This window comes from Sceloporus undulatus, chromosome 3 (assembly GCF_019175285.1).
Source record: "Sceloporus undulatus isolate JIND9_A2432 ecotype Alabama chromosome 3, SceUnd_v1.1, whole genome shotgun sequence".
NCBI classification, from domain to species: Eukaryota; Metazoa; Chordata; class Lepidosauria; order Squamata; family Phrynosomatidae; genus Sceloporus; species Sceloporus undulatus.
The window spans coordinates 22,243,811-22,270,582 of NC_056524.1; the positions used below are offsets into that span (position 1 = coordinate 22,243,811).

General features: G+C 42.0%; 1 protein-coding gene across 1 annotated transcript; it reads right to left on the reverse strand.

The window, feature by feature from the left end:
* Positions 1 to 1,385: 1,385 nt before the first annotated feature.
* On the reverse strand, positions 1,386 to 12,020 carry LOC121925768 (stromelysin-1-like). Its single transcript, XM_042458318.1, has 9 exons — positions 11,931 to 12,020; positions 10,562 to 10,806; positions 10,308 to 10,456; positions 9,012 to 9,137; positions 7,660 to 7,821; positions 5,768 to 5,924; positions 4,161 to 4,294; positions 3,028 to 3,187; positions 1,386 to 1,464 (listed from the first exon to the last, which is right to left on the reverse strand). Exons 1-9 carry the CDS (start codon positions 12,018 to 12,020, stop codon positions 1,386 to 1,388), a joined length of 1,302 nt encoding a protein of 433 aa, XP_042314252.1.
* Positions 12,021 to 26,772: the final 14,752 nt, after the last annotated feature.

Here is a 26,772-nt window from a genome sequence, read left to right on the forward strand (position 1 = left end):
ATACAAAAACGCATCACTCCTCAACAGGAAAAAGCAATAGTATGTACATTTTATACCACTTATCAGTGAACTCAGCACTTCTAGTGGTTTACAATCTGTAAGCTAATTGCCCCCAAGAAGCTGGGTTCTCATTTTACCAACCTACAAAGGGACAGAAAGCTGAGTCAACCTTTAAAGCCCCTGCAATAGAACTCACAACCTTGGACACATAATAGTGGGGGGATTGTCACAGAGTTTCCAGGAAAACTCTGTCTGAAAACCAAGGTTAAATTACTGATCAGTATTGACTGTTGACCTGGAATCTGGCTGGATCCTTCAGATCCACATCTCTTCTGGCAGGATCTGGCCTGATCCTGCCCCTGGGGATTTGGCCCGTGTCCTCATGACACAAGGTCAGGGTGAACCTAGGCCTTTGGTCCATGAAGAACAATGCCAGAGATGACTAGACTAAACAGATAGTACAGTCTGATTCAATATAAGGGAGCTTTATGTTCCTACAAGCTCCATTCACAGCTTCCTGTGCAATTCAGAAAGGTCATTGTGGAATGAATGGGTCCAGAGATGTTCGAGGCTGAAACTTGTAGGCACAGCTCTGTTCTCTCTAAATGCTTCGACAAGGGAATTCCCTGTTCAGGCATAATAACAACAGAAAAGGGCTAGAGAAGAGGGAAACATGCCTGCTAACGATTATCTCAGGGGGGTTACACCCGCCATTTAGTACGTATTCTATACGTTACTAGGGTTAGGAAGGGGCGGTGCTTCTGCACCCCCTAACCCTAGTACGTATAGAATACGTCACAGATGGCGGCGCCCTGTTCATTACAGGCGCCGCTATCTTTACGTATCGGATGTGCTGTGCGTCCGGACATTGCGCGGCGTTCTATGGACGTCGCGAGTCCGCCCCAGGCGCCTTGCGACGTCATAGAGGTGCTGCAAAAAGAAGCTCCAAAATGGAGCTTCTTTTTTTGCTCTGCGCGGGAGCTGCGCGTGTGTGCTGCTGCAGCTCCCTCACGGAGCAAATGGCGCCGGCCGGAGACCGCCGCAAAGCGGCGGTCTGTACCCGCTCAGTTTTCTTGGGTCATCACGATAAGTCTTCCAATGCTAACAGTCAACAGGCTCAGTTGTGGAAACAACTTGACATATGATGAGAAGGAAACCTCATTTCATAACTTTTCTACATTCTTGGCTAGAATTTTTAATCTCTGTTTGTAAAATAGGTAAATAAAAATAGAAAACATCGGGGACTTTGATTCACATTACAGAAGGATTCAGTATCAGGAGGACAGCACTTCCTGATTTGTCACATTGCAAAAGCTCCACCCATCCAGAATCCCTTTATTTCTCCTTGAGAGAGAAGCTACTTACCATTATACTGAAAGGCGGCATCAAACTTTCCCACCAATACCTGGGAAGTCATCTCTGATCTTTCTGGGTTCTTGACCATGTTTGGTTCTTTCATCATAACTAAGGAAACAAGGAAGGAAAAATTTGCAGACAAACCAGTTAATTTTGTGTGATCTTTTGTTTTGGTCCAGAATCTACCACTTTGAACGTTTAACCTGTGAATCCGTGAGCCATTGCCTCATAGCCTTGTTTTCTTCCATTATTTCAAGAAGCATAAACCTGGTCAAATCCAATCCACCCCTACCATTAGGGAGAGTGGAATAGTTGCCAGAGGCAGCAGATGATGGAGATGTAGCACCACATCATTGTTCCACTCTGTTTAGACAACAGGGTAATGTTATGTCCAGACAACCTGCACTTCATCTTCAAAGAGTGCCTGCACCCCTTAAGAGAAGCATTGGGATGTAATCCCACATCAGTACTGAAAGAGTTTTAATGCTAGTCCAACTTCAGAAGAGGGATTTTCTTTGGGAGGGGGAGGAAATTGTTTCCTGTTTCCCTTTCCTTAGGCACAGAATCCAGCATTCTTCACTGGAAGAAAGAATATTGGACCTTAGGGTTGCCAGAGCAAAAACTGGAGAGGCCCTGTCAGGTGCATGGGGGGCAATGCCGGATGGCAGGAGGCTGGAAGAGATGCTTCTAAGCGGGGTACAGACCGCCGCTTTGCCAGGTCTGGCGCCGCCGCCAGAAGGTCCGCGGGGGAGCCGGAGCCTTCAACGGCACCGGACTCCCGCGCGGACCGAAAAAAGAAGCTCCAAAATGGAGCTTTTCTGCGTCGCAGTTTGGACGTAGCGAGGTTGCCAGGGGCGCGCTCCTAGTCAGCAGGCGCGACGCGTCTGGACGCTGTGCGTCCGATACGTAAAGATGGCGTGTAGAAAGGCCGGCGCCATCTTGTACGGACGGAGTCCGTACGAGGCCCAGGGGCGTCTAAAAGAGACGCCCCTTTTTTAAAATGGGACGTCCTCCGGACGTCCCAAAGGGCCGTCTAGAAAGCCCCTCAGTTAACTTTAACTAAACTTAGACGGGATACAAACCGCCCCTTTGGAGCGGCCTGCACCCACCCCTTTCCCCGACGGATCGGGGCCTCAGCTGCCACAGCGGCAGCCCCAGAGGCCCCAACCTTCCGCTTTTCCTGGCCTCGGGGAAGTGGCAAAATACCACTTCCCCATGGCTTGGAAAGGGGTGTCCTTGGGGCTTCATGCTTGGTCCCTTTCTCTTTGTTCCACTGGCATGGCCGAAGGAGCTCTGAAATGGAGCTCCTTCTGGCGCTGCTGAAAGGGCGCCACAAGCACCCTCCAGTGATGCCAGGACGTCACGTCTGTGCTGCGCCATTTGGCTGTGGCGCTGACGTGATGTTGTAATGGTGGTGCCCATGTAGAAAGGGCACCGCCATTACAATGTACTAGGGTTGCGGGGCATCTGGAAAGGACGCCCCAAGGCAACCCTAGTACATATCCAAGCTGGCGCTTTGCGCCGGTCTGGATACCACATTTATTAACTAAATAGCTGATCTAGATTCTTAACCACTATTCTTATTAACAACAAACAACAGCACAATTCAGTATGTACTACTTCCTAACAGCATCATCTTCTTTTCAAGTCCCCTTTGGTATTATTTCATACCTCCAGTACTTATCAGAAGAAAAGTAGTATGTTCGTTTTTCATTAGCATTGTAAAATGCTGCATCAATTCTCTTGACATCTTTTGGCAAACCAAGGCTTTGGATACGCTTGGGATACCCAGGAAGCTTGTATTCACCTCTCACAACCCAGAACTGGTTACCTGTAATGAAACAGGTGAGAGAAAGTATTTTAGCTGGGACTTATTAGTGGTTGCACCAGAAAAAAAATACATTGGAAAACAAAGAAAAAGCACAAAGTGAATTTTTTGGGGCACAGGGAGCATGTGAGTAGTAGAAGTCTCAGATAAATGGTTTAAGTACATCAGACACAAAATTTAATGCATCAGTGAGCTGAAGGGAAAATGAGGAGGGAAGAGAACAATTAGAAATGGATGCTTATTTTCCTGTATCTTATCTCATTGGTTGCATTGCGGGCAAAGAAGGTATGAATCCCAAAAACTTAACAAAAATAAAAATATAAACATAAGCAAAATGGAAAGAAATAAAAAATACTCAAAAATGCAACAGAAGAAACCACAAAGGAATCATGAGAGAGAGGAAGGCACCTGTTTGGGAACTTGCGCTCTCTATTCACAATGTCTTCACCTGTGCCACTTGTTTATGTCTGAATCAAAACACATTACACACTATGGTCAGATTTCACTTCAGAACATATGCATGCTTAAGTCATGCTATACATGAGGGCCAAAAAGGTTACCATTGTGCAGTGGACATGTTCTGTTCATAGAAGATTGTGTTTGTCCATCCTATACATTACAATGTAACTTTGCATAGTGGTTGTACATTCCATACTTAGTATTTGTATGGCAGATTGCAGTAATGCATCATGTACTTTGCCTTGTGGTTGTGCCATTCAATGTTGCTATCCTGCAAAGGGGTTGTGTGGTGCTGCTGTGGCTTATCTCCTGAGAGTACTTATGGTATGCTAAGGGGATGTCAGATTGAGGACTGTTTCTCAGTCCTTTTACTATAGCAGTGTTTATTATCAAACCAGTTACATTTATTTTTTTTGTACTTTGTTTTGCTGTTATCTTTTCCCATGGAGTGGGATAAAAGCCAAAATTGATAAATACATAACAGTATTTTTTTAAAACAAAAAAGTTGTGCATTTACCTTTAAAGAGAAGTGTCTGATCTTTATCATTATTCTCAGAGACCGCATCCGCACCGGCTGGTAAAAATGACCAGAACTGAGAAATTAAGCTAAAGTCTATCTGTGCATATTGAGGATGCTTTCGCCAGAAATACCTGTAACAAACATCATCAACATCATCATCATCATCATCATCATCATCATCATCATCATCATCATCATCACCATCATCATCATCATTATTATTTTAGTTACATCCCACCTTTCTCCCCAAATTAGGGACTCAAGGCAGCAAACAAAAATTTAAATCAATTTAAAAACAATACAAAACCATTAAAATGTATAAATTAAAAATTAAAAAAAAAACAATTAAACAATTTTCCAAGTTAAAATGGCTATGCACTAAAATATAAAATATAAAGAAATTATACAAACCTTAAAAGCTAAAAAGCTTTTAAAGCCCTGCCCTTGATATATATTGTTACTATATTTTTATATGCCTATGAAAAGTATATTCTTTTGCTTTTGTGGAATATAGTGACAATGTTTCTGTTATGTAGAAAAAGGAGGAGTTAAAAAATAGAAAAAGAAAAAGACTTAATATCATGGAGCTAGAACTTGGAAAGTTACTTTTAAGAGTATAATGGCAACCTGCAGCCATTAAGACCTGATAGACCATCATGCCACTTCTCAGTTGTGAATGTTTTCAGCATATTATTATATTCATTCATCTTAAAAGCCACTTTGCAGGCTCTGGAAATATCAGAGTACAATAGGAACATAAGCGAGAATGGGGGAATAGGAGATGATTTGATCATGGAAAGTTTTATTTCAGGCATCAAAGGTACTGTGCAAAGAATGTTGGTCATATTTAGATCTCACTAAAATCAATGGAGCAAGCTAGTTGTTCCTAATGTCCATCCCACCCATTTTGGTGGAATATGAGCTAACATACTTTTTTGCACTGAAGCCAAAGGCCCTGAGGAGATGACAAGTCAATATATGAAAATGAGATACACTGCATATCAAGTTGTTTAAAAACTTGATTTAATTGTTTTCAGACACATTCAATCATGAATGTCCCCAGCCATGTGCAATCTGAAGTGGTAAAGCCAAACACAGATTTAGTACCTCAGTTACAATTATGTCCTATTTGACAGTCGTCAGTAGATTTGGGAGTTCCAGGTCTATAGGCAGCTCTACTACTGTTCAGATATTTCTCACCACACTTTCTGGAACATGGGAGCATGGAAGCATTTAATGCTACACTGCTCAACTGTTTCTTCCCTTAGTTGGAAAGCTATGCATCTGAAGAGGAGAAATTCCTTTCCATGTGGAAGCTGTCTATATGAGCAAAAATCATGGCTCCTGCTTGTGTGGAGGTCCTCCTTGAGAACAGGGAGCTCTCTTTTTCTGATGTGTTACTTTCCATTTCAGGACAGCAACAGCTGAAGAGGTAGGACTAGGCAGTCTTCCACTCCTGTATTCTAGAAACATAGTGAGAAACAGCTGAACAGGGTTTTTTCTATCAATTGAAAGGGAGCAATTCTCAGTGTTCTCTAACAATGGGGAACACAGAATGTGAAACTCCTTGTCTGATTTATAGTGCTTGAAGATTAGGTACTTACTTGTCTTTAAAGAATAATATTTCTCCCCGAAAAGGAGTGACAGCATCAAATGTTAAATGAGGATCACAAGCTGTTGGTAATGCAGGTTGGGTTGGCCGGACAGGTTCAAATGGCTCATCGTTCTCCTGTGGGTCTTGAGGTGGGTTAAGTGATGGACCTAAAGAAATTGAGAAGCATAAAATTAGTAGAAAGGGTCCTTCATAATCTGAATAGCCATATAAACACACTCGACAAATGTCTGAATAGTCAGGAGTGATATTCCCTAACTATTTTGAAAAGACAATATGCATGAGAGGTACATGAATCTTAGCTAGACAAGACTGTGTTATGTGATTTGCACAGGGGAGCATAACCGGTAAGTGATGTCACTTTTTTTTAGTTTTGGTAAATCTTAATAATAGGTTTTGTTATTGGCTTTGATGGGAAGCATGAATTCCATCTAAGACATCACCAGGCCACTAATATGGGGGATAATTTTTAAAAGAATGTTGGCACACCTAAGTTAGAGGTAGAAAACATTTAGGAACTCATAACTAGCAGGATCAGGGAGGTCATTCTTGGTAGAATCTATACTAGAAAATAATGTAATCCAGGAAAAGTGGCATGATACAGGCTCAGTAGTACAAGGGCAAGGTTTATAGAGGGCACATGGTGCATTGTCTAACAAAGGCAAAGAAACCATAGGGAACCTGACACCCAGACATACTGCAAGGATATCACTGGACTGGTGACACAAGTAGAGATTGATCTCTTGAAGGTCATGACCAATCGGAGTCACTACTAGTGGAGTCTCCTTCCTTGGAGGTCTTTAAGCAGAGGCTGGATGGCCATCTCTCGGGGATGCTTTGATTTGGATTTCCTGCATGGCAGGGGGTTGGACTGGATGGCCCTTGTGGTCTCTTCCAACTCTATGATTCTATAAGATTCTATGAATCGTGAGCTCCAAGAGAGAATCAATTCTTGAAACCACCTTTTTGCATATCAGCTTGCTTGCATAATTATTCATTTACTTCTTTGCTTAACTTAACACATTATCTTTCTAACTTTAAAAGGTGCTGATGAAATGGTCTACATCCAGCTTCTAGTCTCAACTCAAGCAAATCCATTCAATTATTTCCTAATGGTAAATCAACACTAAGGTAAATCCCACAGAGGCAGTAGGTCTACTGAGACTGGGACTAGCATCCCTCAGCATTGACTATGTCATTTAGGCTGCTGGGACTTGACATCCAATAACATTTAAAGAGCCACAAGATTCCCACCCCTGATTTATACAAGGTATATAAAGAACATAAGAGGTTAGAAATTATTTTATTATAAAGATTTGGTAAACCAAGTATCCGGAAGCAGCCTTTGACTATGGACATATGCATGGAGAGAAAAAGAGAATGAGAAAGAAACTGTTTTGAGATGTCTTCTTGTTGCTGCTGTTAATTACCATCAAGCTGACTTAAATTTATGGTTACCTTATGAATAAGAGACCTCCATGTTTCCCTGTTTTCACCCTGCTCAAGTCCTGCAAGTTCAGGACTGTGACTTCCTCAATTGAGTCTATTCATCTTTATCTGAGATTGCTAACAATACTAAGACACACACACACACACACACACACACGATGGCATGACCCCAACAAAACCTATTCTAACAAATATTTGCTGTATATGAGCCTATATATTGAACTGATTTTTTCTTTTCCTTCTGAAAGTGCTAAATCCAAGTTGGCGCAAGAAAATTTGTTAATGTTTATTGTTTATTGTTTATTTCCTTTGCTGTACTTGTGGAAATGTTTTGTTATTACAAAAATAAAAATCAGAAGGAAAAACCATATCAGTTCACTTTCATTTCATATGCTTGAGAATATATTTTAAGGCTATAAATACTATCTAAATTACCATAGAGGTGCTGAATGCCTTGAATATCATCCTGAGCTAGGATTTGTTGACTGTGTTCAGGATGCCTATACACTGGGAACATCACAGCATTAGGATCTTTAGAGTGGTAGAGGCCCAGTGAGTGGCCAAATTCATGAGCAGCAACAAAAAACAGGTTGGAACCTAAAAGAAAAAGCAAGAAATGGATTATGATATAGATTCACAAACTGAAATCCTAGATAGACATATATCTAGTGAGCACCTTAAAAGACCCCAGTCATCTACTTATGTCCTCACTAGAAGGGGAGAAGACAGTTCCCTTGTCTCCATTCCTGTACACAACTGTACACAAGAACAGTTAGGGAGCATCCAGGTGTGGATTTATTCCCTGACCACTGATGTGATGCAGGTCTGTGCACTAGTGCGTCCTGGCCGCTCTTCCACACCTAGAAGGAAAATAGCAGGCTCTGCTTCCAGCATAAGTCTGCTCCACTTTTGCTGGGTATTTCAGGATTTCTGGAATGAACCTGGATTATTTGCCATGAGAATGGAACCACATTCAGAAGCCTCCTGATACACTAGAGGTAACAGTGTTGTCCAGGATACTTTGTTCAGCTTCATTCAAATGCCAACAGAACCAAGGTCTATAACAGCATACATCACCAACAGAATCTTGCCCATAAATCTTGCTTACTACTTAGGCTATTACTTTCATGTTGCTCCTAAATAGTTTTTTTAATCCAGCTAAATCTTCTGTTTAATTTTCAGTGGCAATTTTTATGGTTCATTTTTCATCTCCATCAAAGTTCCCCACCCTTGCCTTAAACCATTACAATAACAGCATTCCCACTTCTTACCATACTTTTGAATTGTAATTTCATTAGTTTTTGTTGCCAAGAAAAGTAGCTTGTTATAAATAACTGTGCTCTGTGTAACTTATTACTTCCAAGCTCTAAAGAACACTTAATAGTAGATCTTCTTTTTGTTAATAATGATTTTTAAATCTTATATTACAAGACAGTATACATAACTTGAGACATACATCTTAATGAAACATATAACATAAAACAACTTATTCTACATAGTTGACATCTATTCTAAAAACATATAACATAAGATTTTAACTTCTTTCTACCTGGAGTTCTCTCATTTATTTTCTTTCTTTCTCAATTCGTTATTTTATCTTCCTATCCTTATTTCTGCATACTCTACCTTAACCCATTTCCCCCTTATATTTAACAACTTTATTATTGTAATCATCTGCTAGACCTTTTCTAATCTTAACATTGAGTAAATGTACACTTTCATTTAATAGTAGATCTTCAACATGACCAAGTAAAACTGTTCTTATGTTTTCTATTTTTTAAAATTACCATCTAAGCCATGACTCCATTTTTCATCCTCGTCAAAGTGGGCATCTCCTCCAATACCACTGCTAGGGGCATAAGCATGGGCAACAGTGCCTCCAGGTCCATCAAAAGGATTGAAATCTCCATGTTCTATATGAGAAGAAACAAAAACATTTCTCGTTTTGCCATCGAGCTGAATCAAAGCACTTGATGTATTATTTGTTAGTGACAAATTTTTGGTATAGTTTCTCTTGAGCTTTCTAAAGTTCTGAAGGTGGAATTAACCTAGGAGTTTATCACACAGGAGGAATTTCTCTTAATTTCGAATGAAAAGAAAGTAGGGCCAGAACGCATTCATGTGAATTCGCTAGTTCAGCGAATTTACGTGAATTCGAATTGCGTTCGAACTGACTTCCCATTGCCTGAAAATAGCTTGCCATTGCCCGAAACTGCGTGTGATTCACCTCTCACGCAATAATGTGAAACCCCATGATTGAGTTTGGACTGACTTCCCATTGCCTGAAATTGTGTGTGGTAGTCTATCACACAATAACGTTAAACCCCATGATTGTGTTTGGATTGCCATTGGATTATACTTCCAATTTCCCTTGTATGATAATGTCCCTACTATCAACTAATATTTGAACAGCACTGACACAGACCTCTAATTGTAGTAAAAAATGAAATTATGATTTTATCATGAGAAAGAATGATAAAGAATGAAAGAATGATATTCCAGACTAACACAGCTATGTCTTTGAATTCTACCCCTATGGAAAAAATTAGAATAGTTGATCTTGGTTATCTAACTCTGAGCACACTTTCATTACTTTCAGAGCCACTGAGAGTGGGTTTGCACCCTGGTGAATGTTTTTCACCCAACAACTAACTTGAAAGGGAGGACTAGTTAAAAATCTTTATTCAGAAATTTCTAAAATATTCCATGAGTCTAGATGTGACACAGGATCAGCGAGAGGAGGAGGAGGAGGAAGAGCACAAGGGAGTGAGAATCAATGCAGTTTGACATTGATTTAACTCCTGTGGCTCAATGCTATGGAATTCTGCGATTTGTAGTTTTGTGAGATATTTTGCCTTCTCTGTCAGAGAGCTCTGGTGACACAACAAACTAAAAATCCCAGGATTTCACAAGATGGCACTATGACAGTTAAAGCAGTGTCAAACTGCATTATTTCTCTGGTGTGGCAGCAGCTCTCATGTTTTTAACTCTTTCTTTTCCCTGTTGAGTCTAATGTATCATGCCAAAGCAAAGGTAGTATGTTTCCCTTCTCATCCCCATACAATATGCAGTCACTTTTTCACCTCTTGCACCAAAAGAGATCATTATATCAGCATCGCCTTGAGAAATCCGTCTGAACGTCAGTGGTGAAACCTGACTCCAAACTTTAAATGCTTTCTCAATGTCTTTGTCCACGTCAAGTCTCTTCATGTCTGGTGTATAGTTCAATATCCTTCAAAAAGAGTGAAAGACAAATTAAAACAGAAGTAGTCTACCATTTCTAACAGTTGACTCCTCAAAGAATTGTGAGGATATCATCCTGGGCTTGAAACATTACCTGTAAGTCAAGTCTTTCTTTCCCCATTTGGGTTGTCCTGCAAAGAAAGCAAACTGTCCAACATCTGGATTTCCACATCTTGGTTTCTGCATAATTTCCAGTGTATTATAATCTAAATTGCCAGTCACTTCTAGTCCCATAAACTGTTGCATTTCTCTGACTTTTTCAACCATAGGACTGTTGGTTTTCCATCTTAAGGTTGGTTTCCCATCTGAGGTGAAGTTATAATAGTTTTCTAAGTATTTCTGATAAAGAGAAGAAAGGGAGGAAGAGAGAGAAAGAACTCATTATACTTGTATATACTTCCTTATAATTATACACAGAAATTAATATGCATTTGAATTAATTCTCAAATAATTAAAAATCTTCTGCCAAAGATTCAATTTATTTCAAACCTTGAGAACTTTAGCTCTCTCCTCTCTTTAGTAGTGGAGCTTCCCTCTTTACTAATTCTCTTCCCATAGTTTTCCTTTCTTTCTAGACAAGAGGTGGGCAACTTCTCACCCTCCCATTATTGTTGGACTGCAACTCCCATCATCATTCTCCATTGGCAATATTGTTTGGTGTTAATGGGTTTTGCAGTCATAGGAACCATAAGACCATATAAAGTTACATTATACTGAGTTCAATACATTTATACATCTATTTTAACAGAGTGCCAGCTACCCAAATGTCCTGTCAGGCATCTTCTCCCCCAAAAGCCAAACACAAAATAGTGCAAAATCAGTAGCAGTTTCTCCATAGGGGGGTCACCTGTTCCACTATATTGTGAAGATTCAAATTTATGAGTCTTTCTTAGTTCATTAACAAAGTTATCACTGTATTCCTGCTGCCTCATCATATATGTCCTGCCAAAACTGATCCCTCTCAAGCAATCCTATTTTCTTCCCCTAAGCTCACAATATTCCTTGAATACATTGTAAAACTTCCAGAAGGGTCTCTGCATCTTCAAGCTGTTATACATTTCAGTGCTATAAACATAACATGTAACTAATGTTCCTCCCTAGAGAACCAGTCTGGTGTAGTGGTTTGAGTGTTGGACTGGAGAGAAGGGTTCATATCCCAGATTGACCAGGAGAACCCTCTGGGTGGCCTTGGGCAAGTCACACTCTCTCAGCCTCAGGGGAAGGCAATGGCAAATGTGCTCTGAAGAAACTTGCCAATAAAATCCTGTAATAGGATCCTGATACGTCAGAAGAAATGACTTGAAGGTAAACAACACACATACGATGGTCCCCCATTTTTCTAACCAGATATATATCAACTTCCCAAATGCACAGAACCCTCCCCCCCAAACAAAACTAACAGTTAGTCTTTCTAAAAGCTTAATTTTTTAAAAAAATGAACGATTTCATTTAATCAGCATTACCTCAACGAGTTGCAGCTGTTCTCTCTTTTTCTGGATTGGTACTGCATAAGACACTGCTGCGCACAACAGAACGACACAGATTCCCTTCATCCTGAGTTGGCAATTTCTGTTTCCAAAGCCAGGTCCTAACTTCTAATGTTTACCATATGCTCCCTGCTTATATAGCATTTCTGTTATTCATAACATACGTTTGAGTTTGACTCATTTCAGTATGTTACCCAATCAGCGAAAGAAAACATGGGGTGGGGTGGGGGTGATTGGTTGAAGAACCTGACACAGTTTTTTCATTTTCCACCATGCCAGATGATGCAATTGTACATCTTCGGTGACTAGGAAATGGTTACCATTTATGTGTTTCCCTCAATTAGCTTTAACAATGCCAACAAAATGTTTGGGGCAATAAATCTTTGTCTTTCTCTTTTCTTCCCCTGCTAGATTTGACTCACTTTACAAGCTGTGGATTATAAAGTAGGTTCATCATCTTAACAAAATATGGTTCCAGACTGCAGATGATGTGTAATCCAGAGCCCAAAGTGATGCCCACGAATCTATTTAATTCCATTAATTTAAGGCCCTTTGCATGTATCCTACAATTTTCATAAGTACTTTTGTCAGGGCCTTCTCAGTGGCTGCCCCTAGGCTTTGGAATTCCCTCTGTAAGGAAGATTGAATGACCCTCTCTTTGCTGCTCTTCCATTGGCAGGCAAAGCCTTAAAAAAATCTACAGAATCACAGAATCATTGAGTTGGAAGAGACCTCAAGTGCCACCCAGTCCCTTGACCAAAGCACCCCCAACAAATGATCATCCAGCCTCTCTTTAAAAACCTTCAAAGAAGGAGACTTGGGGGTTGTATAGACAGCCCCTAATGGCTGGAGGGGCACTGCCCCTTTCCTAGCTGGATTTCCTAGCCCTTTCCTAGCACCAAGGCCCCAATCTGACCTTTCTTCAGCACAAAAAGCAGCTCCTTTTTGTGCCGTGGAAAGGGTGCCATAACTGCCGGCACCATGGCTTTTTGGCGCTTCTTTGGCACAGTGCATGTACACACTGCACCAAGGGAGTGCTGTGATGATCAACAATCCACTTAAAAGCTTAAATTTCATACAGTTAAAAACATGCTAAAATATTACATATTAAAACAAAGTACACCCAATGCACTATCTTAACCAGTTAAATGCTAAAGGCCTCTTTAAATAAGAAGGTCTTTGAAGATTTATTTCTTTGAGGTGATGATGCTGTCATCTAGGTGGCTAACACTCTTTGAACTGTGGAAATTCCCAAGTGGATCTCTTACTCATTCCCATGAAACTCTTATGCCAAAAACAAAAATAAAAAATGGCAACATACAGAGATTGCAACAGAATCAAGAAAGTGTGGCTGTTAAGAGTATACTAATAATTACTAACAAGTGAAGACTTGCTAGAAGCTTTTCAGATTTCTTATTTAGCATCTATTATTTGGTTTTGGATTGATTAGATTCTCTTTTACTGGCATATCCAAGCTATCACTTCTTTTGAACTGTAAATTAAAATTAACGATCAAACATGGAGTAGCCTGGCACAGACTGTTCCCTGGAATAATAAGCTTGACTGGGGGATACTGACAAACACATATGGAATTGTTTGCATGAAAACAAATGATGCATTTCACACTCTCATGGTACCTGTGGGTTAGGAGAAGTTAATATGTCAAGACATTTATCAGTGGCATGGAATGAGGCTACTTCATCCATCCAAATGTTTAGGATAAGAATTATGCTGACCATTGTGAATGCTCTCTGAAGCTAATGAGAGTTGTAGTCCAAAATATTTGAAGGACATCATGTTGAGGAGAGCTGGAGGATTTGTGATACAGGTTTGGAGCTAGTCAGTATCTGGATGGGACACCTACTGGGAACTATACAGTTTGAACACTGTTGATTAGTCTCAGCTACAGTAGACCCATTAAGTTGTTGTTGCATGCCTTCATGTCATTTCAGCTTACAGTGACCGTAAGGTGAACCTATCATGGGGTTTTCTTGGCAAAATTTGTTCAGTAGAGGTTTCCCTCTGCCTCCATTTGAGGCTGAGAGAGTGTGACTTGCTTAAGGTCAGCGATCTGGGTTTCCGTGGGATTTGAAACCTGGCCCACAGAGTTGTAGTCCAACACTCAAACCACTACACCACACTGGCTACCATATTTTGAAAAGCTATAAAAGAGAATGTGTTTACTAACTGACCCCTTCAAACCACAGATGGCTATGACAGCTCTCAGTTTAAAATATACTATAGAAACTGTGATAACTGCTAATAGAAATATTCTCAATCTTCACTATATTTAAATAACAATTTTGCTTTCCCTTCTCCCTTCTCCACGTCTTCCGACAGTTGCATCACTCGTTCCCCAAGCTGTCTTGTCCCATCATCCCCCATGCGGATGGAGGCTCATTCAGCTTCTTTTGCTTGGCTAATTCACTATCCACCTCTGAGTCTGTCTCCCTTCTTCCCTTATGCATCCTAAGTTGATATCTCTTACAGTATGTAGCTCTTTAGCCTCTGTCCCTTCTCCAAGCAGATCTCATGATGGAATCAGATGGTAATGAGGATGTGGTGTTGGTAGGCAAGTCCTGTCTACTATATAGGAGTTAAAGATAAGGAGCACTTCAAATATGAAGACATTTGTAATAAATTTCAGTAAATTATTTTTTTTTAAAAAAAAACAGTTGAAACAAAATTGCCATGCATCCCTAACCCCAGATGAAATCACCATCCACTGGTATGTTCTCCCTATCCAGCTTTCAATTGTTTTGTGGCAGAAAATTTAGCCTGTTTTGAGATCTTAGCAGGTCAGGATGGCTTTAGCGTAACTCTTTTGCCTCTTTGCCTCGCTGATGACACCCAAATAATCTTCTCTATGTCTCCGACTGATGCAGTGACTGAGGATGGCGTCTCTCCTCTCGTGGCCTGTCTGGAGTCGGTAATGGGCTGGATGAGGGAAAACCAACTCAGTCTGAATCCAGAGAAAACGGAGGTACTCGTGATAGGTTCTCCTGGCCCGGGGATGGCGGTGGTTCCACCTGTCCTGAACGGGATCACGCTTCCCGTGAAGGACTCGGTACGCAGTCTGGGGGTGCTTCTTGACTCGTCGCTCCACCTTACATCTCAGGTGGATGTGACGGTCAGGAGCGCCTGCTATCAGCTTCGGCTGATCTGCCAGCTGCGTTCCTACCTGAGCCAGAGGGACCTTGAAACGGTAGTACATGCTCTGGTAACCTCTCGATTGGATTTCTGCAACGCGCTCTACATGGGGCAACCCTTGTATCAAACCCGGAAGCTACAATTGGTACAGAATATGGCAGCCAGAGTGGTCACTGGCATATCCAGGGCCAGTCATATAACACCAGTGTTGAAAGATCTGCACTGGCTGCCGATTCCTTTCCGGGCGCAATACAAGGTGTTGGTTATAACCTATAAAGCCCTAAATGGCTTGGGCCCGGATCACCTTAGCGGACCGCCTCTCCCCATATAATCCGCCCCGCACACTCAGAACATCTGGGCAGCAACTATTGAGGGTTCCAGGGGCAAGATTGGCCTCCACCTCAAGGAGGGCCTTTACCACCTCAGCCCCAACCCTCTGGAATTCGCTGCCCGGAGAGCTCCGCTCGGCCACTTCCCTGGCCCAGTTCAGGAAGGGAGTAAAAACCTTCTTGTTCAGAAAAGCATTCCCAGATACAGGCTCCAGTTAGCCTTCCCCCCTCTGATAGCACTGGCAAGCTGGCCAGAATTGTTTTTAATGTGATTTTAAATGTATTGTTTCTTTTTGACTATGTGGATGTGTTTTTATTGCTGTACACCGCCCTGATTGCAAGAAGGGCGGTATAAAAATAAAACTTTTATTTTATTATTATTATTAAATTATGTTTTTTGGCATAGGAGGGGATGTGGACAATTTGTGACATTCTAAATGTTGTTGGACTGCAGTTGCCAACATTCTTCACCATTAGGTTTTAGGAGCTGAAGTAAAAAATGTGGAGGACAATTTGCCAACTCTCTTAGGGGAAGTGACATGCAAGAAGGCTACAGGAGTATGTATTCTATCTAAAGCTTCCTGTTGGTAAGAGCTGTTCAACTGTGGAATATGCTGCCTTGGAGTGTGGTGGAGCCTCATTGTTTGGAAGTTTTTAAACAGAGGCTGGATGGCCATCTGCCGGAGGTGCTTTAATTCTGTGTTCCTGTGTGGCAGGGGGTTGGATTGGATGGCCTTTGTGGTCTCTTCCAGCTCTATGATTCTATGATTCTATTTTGGGCAAATCAGCCTCTCACAACTAGAAATGCAGAGACTTGCTTTAACTTTTGTGGTGGGCATCCATTTTAGAAGCATATTGATTCTGAAAACTTTCATTAGCACTAAAAAAATTTACACTTTGGCTACTATTTTTAAAATATTGAGCTTTGCAGGATCTAGCCTCATGTAAAGAATGTCATAGTGCTATACCCACAATAAAAAGATTGAGTATTTTCCAAAATGCCTTACTTTGTCTAGCTACAGGTTTTTCCTCCTTAAATTTCCTCGTTTCTTTTCTTTTTTCCCCCTTTCTTTTTAATGTTTTAATATATCCACACCTTTAACTATTTGTGATTTGACAGGAACCATTTGAGAGTTGATGATTTATTTCTATACTGCGGTTCCCACGATCACGGCGGGTTACAGGCAAATACAATGCAATACAATACAGATTAAAAAACAAACTTCACAATAAGAAAACACCCCACCATTAAAGCCAGCATAATATCATCATTAAAATCACACAGAATCAATTAAAAATTACTAGTCGATCTAAAAAAAAAATCCAATACAATACAACACACGGTACATAGGGGAAAAACAGTCAGGCATGTGAGGGAAGGCTTGACAGAATAAATGAGTCTTCAGGTTCTTCTGATGACTCCAGGGAGGGGGCTAAGCGGAGCTCCTCAGGGAGAGTGTTTCCAAGATTGCCGGGCTGCCACAGGAAAATGCCCTTTGCGCGCGTATTACAAATTTTGTCTTGGGAACTCAAAAAGATTTTCCCCCCTGACCTGAGAGTGCAGGGCGGATTGTATGGGGAGACACGGTCCTCCAAGTACTCTGGGCCCAAGCCATTTAGGGCTTTATAGGTAACAACAAACACCTTGTATTGGGCCCGGAAGCGAATTGGCAGCCAATGCAGATCTTTCGTATCGGTTTATGTGGCTGGCCTGGAACTACCAGGACCAGCCTAGCGGCCATATTTGTGAACCAACTGCAGCTTCCGAGCTTGGTACAAGGGTTGCCCCATATAGAGCGCATTACAGAATCAAGTCGAGAGTTACCAGTGCATGCCCACTGTTTAAGGTCCCCCGGTCGAGGGTAGGGACGCAGCTGGCGTATCAGCCGAGCTGATACAGGGCTCCTAACTTCGCATCCACCTGGTGATCAGGTGAAGCGACGAGTCAAGGAGCACCCCCAAACTGCGGATGAGTCCTTTACAGGGAGTGACCCGTTCAGGACAGGTGAAAACCTCTCCAGGACCAGGAGAATCTATCACAAGCACTTCCGTTTTTTCTGAATTCAGCTGAGTCTGTTTTCCCTCATGCAGCCATTACCGCTCCGACAGGCATGGGGAGAGAGCCATCCCTAGTCACTGCATTAGTCGGAGGCAGAGAAGCTATTTTGGTGTCATCAGCGTACTGATAACACCGCGCCCCGTGTCTCCGGATGATCTCTCCCAGCGGCTTCATGTAAATGTTAAATAGCATAGGGGACAAGTCGCTCCCTGAGGGACCCCAGATATGTAAGGGCCCCTCTTATCGGAGCGACATCCCCCAGCTCCACCATCTGGATCTACCCGAGAGGTAGAATGGAACCACTGCAAGCCGTTGCCTCTGATACCCAACTCCCCCAGGCGATCCAGAAGGTACCATGATCGATGGTATCAAAGGCCCCGGAGATGTCGAAGAGCACTAACAGGGACACGCTACCCCTGTCCATGCCCAGACGGAGATCATCGACTAAGGCAACCATGGGCATATCCACCCATAGCCCGCCCGGAAGCGGTTTGAAATGGGTCCAGATAATCCGTATCCTCCAAGACCCTCTGCAGCTGGGAGGCACCGCCCTCTTGATTCATTCTTTGCTGTCCCAGTCTTTCTGCTGCTTCTACTTTCTAAGAGAAACTGAAGGCCATCTCATTTTTTCTAACAGCTTTCAGCAACATGGCCAAAAAAAACTTTCATTTTTAGCCTTTTTTCCTGACATGATATTGTAGTTCTGCAATTTTTGATAGCCACTGTATTTCAGTTTCTTTCTCTCTGCTTGTTTTTTATGTGATTTTGGCTGCTTGTGTTATATTCATCACTAATTGTATAAAAATAACAGTTAATTAAGTTATTGTTTAAGCTATGTTGTTAGCTGCCTTGGGTAGTTTGAGAAAAGGCAAGGGTATAAAGGTCATGTGAATGTAAAGAGTGACAGAGAGATTTGTTCTTGAAACAAATTCAGAACTTTAGGTTGCTTGGATAACTAAGTTGGTTTTCCGAGTGCGAAGTGGTTTTCATCACATCATCTCTTTCTTGCCCATATCCCATTTCCATGTACTCATGTGGAAAAAGAGGAATTTGTGGTTAACAAAATGACATTTCATTAATGATTTATTTTGGGACATTTCCCTCAGAGAGACATTCGATGACATGACCGTTTTCTACTCAGAAACTGATGGCATCATATATTTCATGGTTGCCATTCATAATCTTCATATAGTCTATTATGCTCTTGTTTACAGTGGCACAAGTTCACTTTATAGTTTGTGCCTTTGGGTTTGCTCCCAAATCAACTTTGTATATATTGTATGAAAAGGCAAAGTTACATAGGCATTCCTACAGTCTGGATCCCAGATCAAGTGGACAATCTTGAGTGCATGGAAGGTGACACTTTGAATGAGTTTTAAAACTGTTACATTTTATTTTGACTTCTCTCCATTGAGGAAAAAAGGGATCTATAGGTTATCATCAACTGGGAGAAACCACTGGAATATTCTTACGTTAAAAACTCTGTTAAATTCATCGATCACCATAAGTTTCACAGATTGTTTGAAGGTGTGTGGTGTGCGCGCCACATGCGCTGCGCCGCGCAGCGCGCACACACACACACACACACTCATACACACACTTATCCTGGGTGGGCAATTGTGAAGCGAGAGCTGGCCATTTTCTCCATTACCTATATTGTCACTGCTGCCGTGGAAAATATGGCTGATTTTGCAGGGGAAGGGTTTTTGTAGAGGTTATGGTGGGAAGGTGGACCCTAACCACCAGGCTGGCATTTGTTGATGGACCACAGGGCTTGCTTAAGTATGGAAAAGATCTTGCAGCACCTTCGAGATTAACTGAAGACAGAATGTAGTAGCATGAGTTTTCTTAGACTTGAGCTTACTTCCTCAGATGCATGTGGAGGAAGTAGGGTCAAGTCTACAATTGCCATGCTACAACTCATGTCTTTCGTTCTTTCAAATGATGAAGACTTTTTGCATATTGATTTTCCAGACTAACATGGCTGTGTCTTTAAACTCTAGGGGGGTCATTGTGGAGGTTGGAATTCATTACGTCTGCACAATGACCAAATTTCCACCAAACCCACCTTTGCTCATTGATCCTAGCCATTCCCTGGGTAGTGAAAAAGCTGGGAGACCAGCAAACAAACACCAGCTATTTTGCCATAGCTGAATGCAGAGTAAGGACATCAATTGGGAAGGTCCAACAGGAGTTGGGGGTCCTGGAGTCCCTTTGATGACTGTCATGTGTCTCTATATATACAAGGTTGGGTTCTTGTTTGGTGCTCAGCTTACTCTAGGAATAGTCCTGGGTTTATCAACTGGAGGGGAGGCCAGGAGGTGGGAACTATTATCTGCATCTCATCACTACATCTCCTGATGCGTGTGTGGTTCAGGTGTCTTTTTTTGTAGTGGTTTGGGTATCCTTTTGTAGTGCAGTTAGGACAAATTTTTAGCTGATAGGAGTAATAGAGCAACTTCTACCAACTTGCTTCCTGCTGTTGTACTGGGTCTTTCTCTCATGCTTCTCAGTAGACTTGTTTTGGCTTTGTAGCAAATACAGAGTCCATTATTATTATATTGAATATTTATGTTAGTGTGTTATAGGATCAATTCATTATGCAATTTCTATCTGTACACCGCTTTGATCACTGCGGAAAAAGCGTTTATAAATAAAACGTATTATTATTATTATTATTTTATTATTAGTGTTGGCGAATCATTTTGAAGCCATTGCGAGAAATACATGCAATGTTATCATCTGGAACTTCAGAGAAGGAGCTTTGGAGCTGGACTCAATAAGTAAGCTACAGTTTACAGTCTCCAATTAAGGGGGTACTGAATACAAAAGAAAACGAAAAAATATGTTAAATAAAACTTCTTGAGTAGAGTAATGCATGAGCCTCCTAAAGGGAAAAAATCTTGTACCAGCTTGGCAATGCCCTCAATGATCTCTGGTTTGTTCAGAATGATTGGCACCTCCCATCAGTGTTTGCTCCTTTGCAAACCCGGGTCAGTCAATCTGAATTTATCTACTTCTAATCTCACACAGGATAGGAGCGGAGGGGAACTATTGTACCCCATTTCTTGCACATAGTTTAAAAAGACCATGAGGCAGGATGCTTCTTGTTTGTTATGGCAGAGTCCCATCTTCTTGAACACATGGCCTGACTAGTTTTATATTGCATTAAAAAGATAGGGCTGGATAGGATCTGCCATCCATGGGCAACCTTTGGCACCATTTATACCTCAATGTTGCTTTTGGCACCATTTATATCCATATGTCCATCCAATTGGGGGACATTCCTCCTTCTTTTTTACAGTTTGGGGAAGAGTATTTAGAATTCTTGCCAGACAGTTAGTTGGTCCACAAAACTACAACCCCAGGATTCAATAGCACGCAGCCATGGTAGTTAAAGTGGAATCACTAGTTATTACCCACATGTTTTTCCTCTCTTACAAGACCAGGGGTGGTCCAAATAGATTCTTTTGTGAACAACAGACACTAGTTTATGCTTTTGTCCTCATCTCTATTCCATTGCCACATCTTCATAGAGTTATATTGTTAAATATAACCACTCAGCAGTGGAATATAGTCTTCAGTGATATAAAATAAGCATCCTTAAAGCTGCCATTTAGTTATTTATCCACTGTTTGATTGTATATTGCATGTGTGCAAAAATGTAAATCTCCAACTGTTTGTCCTTACAGTAGTTTTTATCCATTGCTTTGAGAGAAAATGGATATGCCTCTGCAGTATTATCCTGTATTCAAATGTCCCAAAGTTTTACAGAGGAATTATTCTGTGGAGAGGAAAAACAAAAACAAAAAACAAACCCACTATTTTTTCTGAGATGGGGAACCATACACACAGAGAGAAAAAATCCTAAGAATGGTGGCGCTGGACAGAGACCACGTCAAAAGGGCAGCCTGCCAGTGGCCTATTTCCATCTGGAGGGACACCGCAGCTGCCAAACTGTGCGGAGTCCATCCAGAGTAGAGAACCTGGAAAAACTGGTTCTTTTTGCACCACTGGGCGGATGTCATGAGTGCCAATGGTGCACCCGTGATGTAGTGAAGCGCCGTGACGTGCGGATGCTGAGCATCAGTTACGTAAATATGGCGGCCCCATGTGGACGAGAGGCTGCCGTCAGAATTGTCATGATGGAAAAGATGAAACTGGCTGCATCGGCACTGCGAAATAATGCAGATTGAGACCCTTTATTGCCAATGGCTCTGTTGTTGTTGTTGTTGTGTGTTTTGTTTTTTATCCCCCCTTTCCCCGAAACTGGCACTCAGGGGGTGGCTAACAATATTTTTGTTTTAAAAAAAATTAAAGCATAAAAATATGCTATGGATTCTGGGAATTGTAGTTTTGTGAGTGTTTGCCTCGTCGGAGCTCTGGTGGTACAACAAAAACTACATTTCCCAGAATTCCACAGCATTATTATTATTATTGTTGTTGTTATTAACTATTTTTAAAGTGCTGTAAATTTCATAGCTGTACATACAATCTTTTTAATTGGACGGTTCCCTGCCCTCAGGCTTACAATCTAAAAAAGACATGACACAAAGAGAGAAGCGAGTGGTGGAGGGGAAGGGATGAGGGCCAGCAGTTCCTCTACCTCCAAGCCTGGACCAAGGCAGGTGGACTGGAGGGAGGGCTTGGCTTCATAAGTGGATGGTTAATCTTCTTCCAGGGGGCCTATTGGAGTTAGCCTGCCTCACTAGTAGGTAATACATATAAAATACATAGCAATACATGAAATGATTCAATAAAACAGGCAACAAAAGAACATCAATAGCAAGTGACAGTTATGCAATGCCTGGGAAGCTTCTCTGAACAGGATGGCTTCAACTCCATTTTGAAGCTGGTTAAATAAGTGATGGCTCTTGCTTGTGGGGGAAGAAGGTTCCAGGGAGTGAGGGGCAGCAAGTGAAAAGGGGCGAATCCGAGATGGAGCAGAGGAAATCCTGGGCTGGGACAGCAGACCTTGACTACCAGAAGGAGGGCCCTAGTGGGAAAGTGAGGAGAAAGAAGGTCTGATAAGTAAGGAGGGGCCAGTCCATGGAGGGCTTTAAATGTCGACAGCAGGAGCTTATACTGAATGTGGAAGGGGGGAGTCAGTGAAGGGATGCCAACATAGGAGAGATATGTCAGAGTGGTGGGCGGATTGTGATAATGGCGTGCACGTGAATGCTGGTCGAAATTAAAGGATGGAGGTGAGAAAGGGGAGCCCGTCAGGAGAATGTTACAGTAATCAGTTGTGAGACCACTAGGGCATGGACCAGGATCTTGGCAGTAGAGCGGAGAGATGGTCGGATTTTGGCATATTGTATAAGAGAATCTGCAAACTTGGCTTGTGGTCTGGATCTGAGGGATACACGACAGAGAAGAATCAAAGATAAAAACCAGACTGCGGGGCTTGCTGGACTGGTTGAATAGAATGTTGTTCCACAGGACAGAAAAGAGTGGTTGCGGGTGGACTTAGGAGGAAAGACAAGAAGCTCTGTCTTGGACATGTTGAGCTTCAAACGCCGATGGCGCATCCACTGTGAGACGCTGTGAGACAAGACGAAACTTGCTGTTCAGCCTTGGAGAAAGGTCAGGGGTGGAAAGATACAACTGGGTGTCATCGGCCATACAGATGGTGAGAAAAACCAAAAGAGCTGATGAGTTTTCCTAAGGACAGTGTGTGTAGAGAGAAAACAGAAGGGGACCCAGAACAGAGCCCTGGGGACTCCAACAGATAGGGAACAGGAGATGAAGTCTGACTGGCCTGCAACCACGGCAAAAGAATCTGCCAGACAAATAAGATCTAAACCAGTCGAGAACAGAGTCTGAGAACCCAAGGTCAGAGAGTATATCAACTAGAAGACAGTGATCAACAGTGTCAAAGGCTGCAGACAGATCAAGAAGGATGAGAACAGAGTAAAGGCCATTAGCTTTGGCCTGTAAAAGGTCATTCGAGAGCTTAGTGAGAGCTGTCTCTGTAGAATGCCGTGGGTGGAAACCAGACTGAAAGGGATCAAGAATGGAGTTGGCTTCAAGAAACTTGAGACAGCGAGAATAAACAACCCGTTCCAAAACCTTAGAAAGAAAGGGAAGAAAAGAAATCGGACGATAGCTAGACAAAGAGGATTGAGCCATGGCTGTTGGTCATGTCAGACTGGATTATTTCTGCAATGCAGCTGCAGCTGCAGTGAACTGGTGGGTGGATGTTCCATCAGCCAGGTGGTATCACTCTGATAAGCCACTTGTGGTCTTTCAGATGTTGCTGGACTGCAGCTCCTACCGGTCCTACCAGCATTGCCAAGTGGGGGGGGGGGCTGATGGGAGTTGCCATCCAACAACATCTGGAGGGCAATGGACTCCTCAATTTCATTTCCGTTGTTCATTTGTATTGTGAAGAATTAAAGAGTATAGTAAGACAGATTTCTTTTTTATTTTCTTTGTAAAATACAGTGTAATCATATACACCACATCACATATAATAGCCTCAAGGGAAAGATGTACTCTGGCAAACTTGAGTACAATGTGCATCTACCAGGAGCAATTTCCAAGTTAGCAGTAGTCGTGTTTTGTAACTGCAACACTCAAAATAAACACAGAAATGTGGATCGCTCAATAAAGTTCACCACACAACAAAAGAGAAACTAGATGAGTAATGATTAGGGCTGGCCCAAGATATTTTGTTGCCTGAGAAGAAACAACAAATGACATGCTCTATCCACCTGAGTGAAAGAGGATAGTACCCAAAGCTAAGGAAGTTATTTTTGTGCATGAGGCCAAAAATTCAAAAAGCACTCCTCCCCACTCCAGTAGTAAAAATTTTTTTAAAAAAAATACAATTACTACCAATTACGCAACTAACAATTTGCTGCCTTTTCATGGCATCCAAAATTTGCTGCCTAAGGCAGCTGCCTCACTCTACCTAATAACAGGGCCAGCCCTGGTAATGATGATCTAACAACCCTTAATTACATGAGCCAGGAGGTCCTGATCCATGATTCCTGAAGGTAAGAGTCTGCCAAAAACACTCCTCCTCTGCAGGGAATGAGAATGCTTCAGGGCTAAATGCATCTTTCATTTCTTTTGATGCTTATCTCTCATCTCTGAAATGGAACTTGGGCGTCTTCCACCTTGATGAGATATGAACACATTCCTAGCAGTGCTATAATTCAAACAGACACAAAGAAGAGAAAACGCAAATCTCAGTAAGCAAAATAAGTTGATAAAGCAGATTCTGGTTGTGAGTAAAGAGGGAGGCAGGCTGAAGAGGTTGGTTGGATTAGATTGACACTCTTCAGCCAAAAACTCTCCTGGGGCAGCTTACAAAGCATAAATTTGATGATTCCCTGCTGCCAGGTTTACCATATAAATAAGGCAGGACACATAAAGGAAAGGCAAGTGACGATTAAGATTAAGAAGTTTATCGCACATATTTCTTTCCCCATTATGGGAATGGGAAGGGGAAACTCAGGGCTGTGCGTGACTGAGAAAAAACGGATTTTACCGCACTCCAAAGTGTCCTCAAAATGGCTCCATTTCATTCCCCAGCCCCAAGCCGTCCCCATTCAGTGCTGAGGGGTGTTAAATGTTCAGGTTGGAAGTCTTCCGGCCAAGTAAAATGGCGCACCTCAGCACTGAATGGGGATGGCTTGGGGCCAGTGAATGGAATGGGGCCATTTTGAGGACACTTTGGTGTGCAGTAAAATCTGTTTTTTCATGGTCACGTGTGGCCCCAAGTGTCCTCTGCCTGTTCCCATAACGGGGAAAAATCATATGCAATCAGCTTCTAAATCCAGTACATGATGGCTGCTCCTTTCCCCTCAGAGACCAGTGCTGTGGCAGTTGGAACATGAAAGGTTTATGTATGACCAGTTATTGGACCAAAGCACTGTGGAGCTGAACCTGGTTGTTCTCCTCCTTAGAGGCCAGCGCAATGTTCACTAAATGTCCCATTTGTTCTACTAGACCTACCTCCTGTGGGCAGTGATATATTCAGGTCTTTTAGGCCAAGCCTCAAGTCAACTCTCAAGTCTCTACATTCATGTCTCAAGTCAAGTCTCTAGTCCTTGCAAAGTACTTTCAAGTCACATCTTAAGTCATGTCTCAAGTGTGGGATCCAACTTTTAACAGAAAAAAGGAGGTGGAGTGTTTTTCTCTAAGAGTACAAGTGTGTAGGTGGGAGTTGAGGTTTGGTTAGCAGCCTGTCCCCACTGCATAGCACCATTTCTAGGGCTCAATTTGGCTCAGCGGCCACATCTGCCAAGCCCTAGTATCATTGCTCTTATGTCACAAGGCTGCAGCCCCATCCACACAGGGTGCAGCTTCATGACATAAGGGCATCCGAGTGTCCATACACCTCTGGGCAGAAGCGACTTCAGACACATCAAAAATAGAGCTGCCTAGAGTGGCTGCTTTTGGATGGTGCGTCTGTGCTGCAGCATGTGGATGGTGCAGCACAGACGTGGGGCTTACAGGGACGGCCTCTAGCCACCCGTCTATACTGCCCCCAAGTCTCCCTATACTTAACAGTCCTGCTCAGGTCTTGCAGCCTTAGGGCGGGGGCTTTCTTCATTGTGTCTATCTGTAAAAGAGTCTTGCTCTTTTCCTGTTGCTTTCTACCTTAGCAAGCATTATTGTATTTTCTAGCAAGTCATGTCTTCTCTGTCTATGGCCAAAGTATGACATTTTCAATTTGGCTTCTAGAGACAGTCCAGGTTTGCTCCCACTGCCCATGCTGCATTGGGGATTCTGGGATGTGTTGTTCGCAGTGTCAGTTTCCCAGTTCTGCTTAGGGGTTACCAAATGAAATAACTGGCAGCAGGATCAGAATTGAGACAGACAATGTTGGATTTTTTGTCTAGAGTAAGTATAATATTCTCACTGTGCTTTACATACAAAGAGGAGAATAAATATTGTAAATTGACCAGTGTGGTGAGTTGAATGATATAGCCTTGTGCCACCTCCAAGACCAACAGGGTTGTTTGATCTTTCATGGATTTTAATCCATTTAAACCCTACAGAGAATTCAAGCTTCAAGTGTATGTGCAGAGTATATATGCTTCTGAGAGAAACGAACATGAAAGAGAATGAGGAAGACCAATGACATAGTGAAAATTGGCCAAAACCACACATGTATCCTAAATAAGGCACTTAGTTATTGGCACTGTTTCAGGTTTTTTTAAAAATCATCTAATGAGGAAATTTGATTACATGGGCTTTCCTTCCTTTCAATAATAATAATAATAATAATAATAATAATAATAATAATAATAATAATAATAATAAT